Raw genomic sequence first — 5,615 nt, forward strand, 5'->3', positions numbered from 1 at the left:
TTCGGAGTTCCAGATGAGATCGCGGACATGACGAGGAGTATCGAAATGGTCGAGAGGTAAAGATTGATATATAGGACGATAGTATTCAGACACCAGAAGTGTTTCGAATAGTATCAGGTATTTATCGGAGTACCGGGGGGGGGGTGTTACCGAAACCCCCGGGGGAAAGATATGGGCTATATGGGCCATAGGAGGGGAGCACACCAGCCCACAAGGGGTGCCCCCCTTCCTTCTCTCCTTCCTCTTCCCTTTTCCCCCTCCGGCAAATATGGAAGGGGGGAGGCCGAATTGGGGAGGACCCCAAGTAGGATTCCTCCTACTTAGGGCGCACCCTTGCTGCTCCCCTCCCACTCCCACCTATATATGTGTGGGGAGGGGCGCCTAGAACATAGAACAACAGTTGTTAGCCGTGTGCGCCCCCCCTTCCACAGTTTACATCCACGGTCATAGTTTTGCGGTGCTTAGGTGAAGCCCCGCGAGAATCACTTCATCATCACCGTCACCACACCGTCGTGCTGACGGAACTCATCTACTACCTCAACACCTTGCTGGATCAAGAAGGCGAGGGATGTCACCGAGCTGAACGAGTGCAGAACTCGGAGGTGTCGTACGTGCGGTGCTTGATCAGTCGAAGCTAGAAGAAGTTCGACTACATCAACCGTGTTGTCAAACGCTTCCGCTTTCGGTCTAGAAGGGTACGTGGACACACTCTCCCCCCTCGTTGCTATGCATCTCCTAGATAGATCTTGCGTGAGCGTAGGATTTTTTTGAAATTGCATGCTATGTTTCCCAACATTTCGTGCTGACTGTAAATAGAACATAGAATAAGCCAAGCAACAATATTTTGAGTCCCAAGTGCAGACTGGGTATGCCTTCGTCTTCATAGCATCTATTGTCCCTTCATCATTGATTCTGCCCTTGCAAGCTTGCTTGCTAGTACGAGTCTTACATGATCACCTTGCACGTAGGATCCCATCATATTACCTCTAGCGTCCACACAAGCTCACCTTCGTTGTATTTCATGTGAACAATCTTAAAGCATTCAATGCTAAACCACCCCAAGCCTTACCGACGTCGGTAGTGTTATAGGACGGATGTGTCATGTGGTCCACCACCAAGGTCCATCAGTCACGTCTGCTGTGGCGTGCACCAAGTCCTGGCGTAATGGATTAGTTGTGCTGCCAGCGAAACCACATGGAAAGATCTTGATGACTTCACTATGTGTTATCCAAAATATAAGCTTTTTTTTTTAGGTTAACAGTACTCCATTGATTACTGAACATCACAGCAAAGTTCGTCCCTGATACAATCTGGAACCACACCAAGATAAAAAAGATTAACAGAGTGCTCACAACTACGAGCTAGTTTGTGTGCCGCTACATTCATACCACGCCTGACATGTAAGAAAGAGCATTGAGTAAACCCAGACGCAAGAGACTTGATGTCCGAGACAACAGCGCCCACTCTTGATCGATCTTGAGCCATAGACTTGATTTTGTTCACCATGAAGAGGCAATCAGATGCCAAAACAATTGACGAACAACCTTCAGATCGACAAACCTCAAGAGCACGTCGGATGGCAAGCGCCTCATCCAAAATATAAGCTTGAGGACAAGCTCGCGTGTAAAAGGGGAATGATCTCATGCCATGCTGTCACTATGGTGTCACACCCCGGTATAAGCTAAGAGTAAACACTTGCACCAACGGATTAGCCTCCTTATCACTTAATTTCTTCATCGTCATGTTAGCAATAAACTTTTTCTAAAAGATAAGTTAGGTTAATGAGGTTATCTCTGACATGTGAATCTAGAACTGAGTTGTCCTATGCCAAGGCACTGTCATATATGATATTTTCTTGAAGCAACCATTAAACTGGAAAAGGAAGCCTTCCTCTAAATCCCTCTCTTATCATGTTTTCATCTCCGCAGGACCTTGACTCTAAGTGGATGACAATATCAGAATTATATATATATATATATATATATATATAATAACACGCCACATAGATAAAAACCTGACATGGCGACCTAAGAACACCGTCATGGTGAAGCATTGGGAGCAGCCTTATAGCAGAACAACTGGATAAATTGTTATACGATTTTTGGTTGAGTTAGAGTCATTTGCACAGATTTCTGTGGAACTCGTCTAATCCAAACAAAATGCAGATTCACGTTGCAAACATTTTTCTTTTTCTTTTTTGAGAACCAAACAAAATTTACTCACTACACAAACACTTCTGGTTAAGCTCCACCAGTGTTAAATCAACTACTGGTGGAAATACAGGTGTAGCCAGGCAGGGTGAATGGCAGTTTGTTTTTCCTCTTGTGCGTACACACTTAAATCCTCGGTAGTATTTGGTTGTGACTGTAAATTAGTTGTTGTTTTTTGTGAGGAAGGGCTGCCTGTATACTTGGTGTCATTAGCTTTTGGGTAGCTGTAGTAAATAGTGTTAGAAATTTAGTTGAGAAGGTGACACGATAGATGAGCATACGGCGACATATGTGAGACGCAGTTACTCTGAAATGTTACTGTCAAGGACGGTTGTGTTTATTATTATCTTTCTTTGCATGACGTGCAGGTGAACGGACGTTAACTGAAACGCGCCCAGTCCAGACGTTTCAGCGCTCGCACCAATTAACATTACGGAGCAGTGATTGATTGATTCAAGATTTAGCAGCCATTGAATTCTCAGTAATAAGATGTCAAAAAATCTCAGTAAGAAAATATAATATTATAGTATTACTGTAGAATAATAAATATTACTAATACTGGTGGAGTAATACTATTCCTTTGTTCACAACGGCGTCCACATATATAGCTGTCATCCATCCCCCGGCCCTGATCCTCCTCGCCGCGCTCGCTTGCGTCCCCGTCTCGCAAAAATTCAACATTTCTCTCCGCTCTTTAATTTCTCGTGGCTAGCTGCTTCCTTCCTGCGACCGAGTGCCAGTCGTCGGAGAAGAAGAGAAGGGGTCGATGGCGAGCAAGTCCGGCAGCGGTGTGGCGGACGATGGCAGCTACGAGTACGAGGAGGAGTCGGTGCAGACCGCCCGCGGGATGAAGCTCTTCACCTGCAGATGGCTCCCCCCCAAGGGCCAGATAGTCAAGGCCCTCGTCTTCCTCTGCCATGGTACGTACGCGCTTCCTTCCTTCCTCCTCGCCGCTCTAATGGCGAATGATCCAACTAACTAACTAACCACCCAACATCCATGCGTGCGTGCAGGGTACGCGGTGGAGTGCAGCGTGACGATGCGGGGGACGGGGGTGCGGCTGGCGCAGGCCGGGTACGCCGTGTACGGGGTGGACTACGAGGGCCACGGCAAGTCGGAGGGGCTCCAGGGCTACATTCCCTCCTTTGACCTCCTCGTCAGCGACACGGACGCCTTCTTCACCGCCGTCGTCGCCTCCACGGCCAACACGGACCTCCCCCGCTTCATCCTCGGCGAGTCCATGGGCGGCGCCGTGGCGCTGCTCCTCCACCGGATGCGCCCGGCGTACTGGACCGGCGCCGTCCTGGTCGCCCCCATGTGCAAGGTACGCGTGCATGCTTACCCACTACTCCGGCCGGCCTCCCTCCGAATCATCTTCCAGAATCCACACTACCGCAACTTTAGACTAGCTACTAGTACGCGGCAACGATCGAGACGGAAACGAGATGCATGCACGCACGCACGCACGATCAATCCGGCCGCGTATGCAAGCTAGTTGCCGTCATCATTTGACTTTTGACCGGGTGGATCGAGATGGCGCCCCGCGTGCGGCCGGGCCGTTAGTGATTTCGCATTTAGTTTAATCCATTCCAATCCATGCCGGAGCAGTTGACCCGGCCGGCCATTCAGGCTTCTCGACCGATAACGACACATATTCTAGTAGTAGTATCATTCTTTGTTGATCGATGAATATTTGCTTTCATTAATTTGGACCAATTCAAAGTAGTACGTAGTACATAAAACTAAGGGCGGAGTATTTTTTTGGTCATTATATTTCAGATCGCTGACGAGATGCGGCCGCATCCGGTGGTGGTGAGCGTCCTCAAGCTGATGACCAACATCATCCCCACGTGGAAGATCGTGCCGACCACGGACGTCATCGACGCCGCCTACAGGATGCAGGAGAAGCGCGACGAGATCAGGAACAACCCCCACTGCTACCAGGGCAAGCCGCGCCTCAAGACCGCCTACGAGCTCCTCAAAGTCAGCCTCAACCTCGAGAACAACATACTCTCAAAGGTGCTACTAATTATCTCTTCTTCTTTTTTGCAAACATGTTCTAACTTCTTTATACATCGATTGTATATAGACATGTTGTAGTGTTCACTCATTTCAATCTTTATCTAGTCCATATTCGAATATTCCAAAACATTATATATTTGTGAATGGAGGGAGCACTTAATTACTAAAGCAAAAAAGGATTCCCATTGTCTCCGCATATAATATTCCATGGAGTATATATCAACTAGCTAGCACGCTTGCAGAGGGAGAGAGATATGTTTGATAAATGAATATTGAGTAGAATATATATTTCTTAATGGTAATGTGCCCGTGTCTACACGTCTCGATCGATCTCTTTTTCTCCAATTAAACTCAGGAGGCTGATTTGCTCGTGTGACGTCCCTGTTCGGTTAGTTGGGTCTGGCTTCTAAAGCATACTCTCTCTACGTCTCACGCCTCTTCTCTGTTTAGATCACACTCAAGGTATTTATCTCGTGAGTGGCCCGTTCAATGAATTCCAGTTAGCAGCCTGATGAGTATATATCAAATAACAACGACTTTTCCCTCATCTTCCGAGATAGATATATACTCATAAGCTCCTAACTATAATTAGCTCTGTAAGCAACAAGAGTGATGCTGATGGATGGATCGTGCATATGTATGCAGGTGTCGTTGCCGTTCCTTATCGTTCACGGAGGCGACGACAAGGTGACGGACCCGTCGGTGAGCGATCTCCTCTACCGGTCGGCGGTGAGCCAGGACAAGAAGCTCAACCTTTACCCGGGCATGTGGCACGCCCTCACCTCCGGCGAGAGCCCTGAAAACATCCACACCGTCTTCCAAGATATCATCGCATGGCTCGACCAAAGATCATCCCCGAAATCATCATCGTCGGCGGCCGCCTTGGACTTGTCATCGGAGATGGAACAGAAGGCCAAGCACGACGAGCAGAATTTCGACAAGCAATAGCACGAAAGCTAATGACAATGAGCAGCTGTAGGCATGGTTAAGTACAGCTGGGACTTGGAATCATATCAGATAACTGGCTGGCTACAAGTGTGGTGTATTAATTCATTATTGTACTAACTTGCTAGCTAGTTCGTCAATTTCTGTCTTGTTGTAAACCAGCATACCATGCAACCTGGATCTTTCAAAGATATATCATATAGCAGTGCTATTTCAGTTTTACATAATATCTTCATCATCATATTTAAATCTGACTTGCATAACGCCCCCGCGTTGCTATCGATTCACAAAAATGATTCAGTTGTATTGGATTAGCAATGTATAACTACCAATGCACGTGCAACACTGTGGGGAAGAAGCTCAATCAAGCAACCAACACCACACTTGTGTAATTGCGTCAGCGATGGAAGCACCAATGAAAGATATGATTTTTCTCTA

At 47.3% G+C, this 5,615-nt stretch overlaps 1 protein-coding gene across 1 annotated transcript; it reads left to right on the top strand.

The window, feature by feature from the left end:
• The first annotated feature begins 2,775 nt into the window (after positions 1-2,775).
• On the top strand, positions 2,776-5,399 carry LOC123103262 (caffeoylshikimate esterase). The gene is made up of 4 exons (XM_044524792.1): positions 2,776-3,130; positions 3,224-3,534; positions 3,990-4,229; positions 4,878-5,399. The coding sequence occupies exons 1-4, from the start codon at positions 2,977-2,979 to the stop codon at positions 5,178-5,180; spliced, it is 1,008 nt and encodes a 335-aa protein (XP_044380727.1). The 5' UTR covers positions 2,776-2,976; the 3' UTR covers positions 5,181-5,399.
• The last annotated feature ends 216 nt before the right edge of the window (positions 5,400-5,615 follow it).

Source organism: Triticum aestivum, chromosome 5A (genome assembly GCF_018294505.1).
Source record: "Triticum aestivum cultivar Chinese Spring chromosome 5A, IWGSC CS RefSeq v2.1, whole genome shotgun sequence".
Lineage (NCBI taxonomy): Eukaryota > Viridiplantae > Streptophyta > Magnoliopsida > Poales > Poaceae > Triticum > Triticum aestivum.

What these genes read in the sequence shown, in the direction of transcription:
- LOC123103262 (XM_044524792.1), top strand. Translation starts at nt 2,977, where the DNA reads ATGGCGAGCAAGTCCGGCAGCGGTGTGGCGGACGATGGCAGCTACGAG. An exon ending in CCTCGTCTTCCTCTGCCATG is followed by an intron (nt 3,131 to 3,223) that starts GTACGTACGCGC and finishes GCGTGCGTGCAG; the next exon opens with GGTACGCGGTGGAGTGCAGC. An exon ending in AGAACAACATACTCTCAAAG is followed by an intron (nt 4,230 to 4,877) that starts GTGCTACTAATT and finishes ATATGTATGCAG; the next exon opens with GTGTCGTTGCCGTTCCTTAT.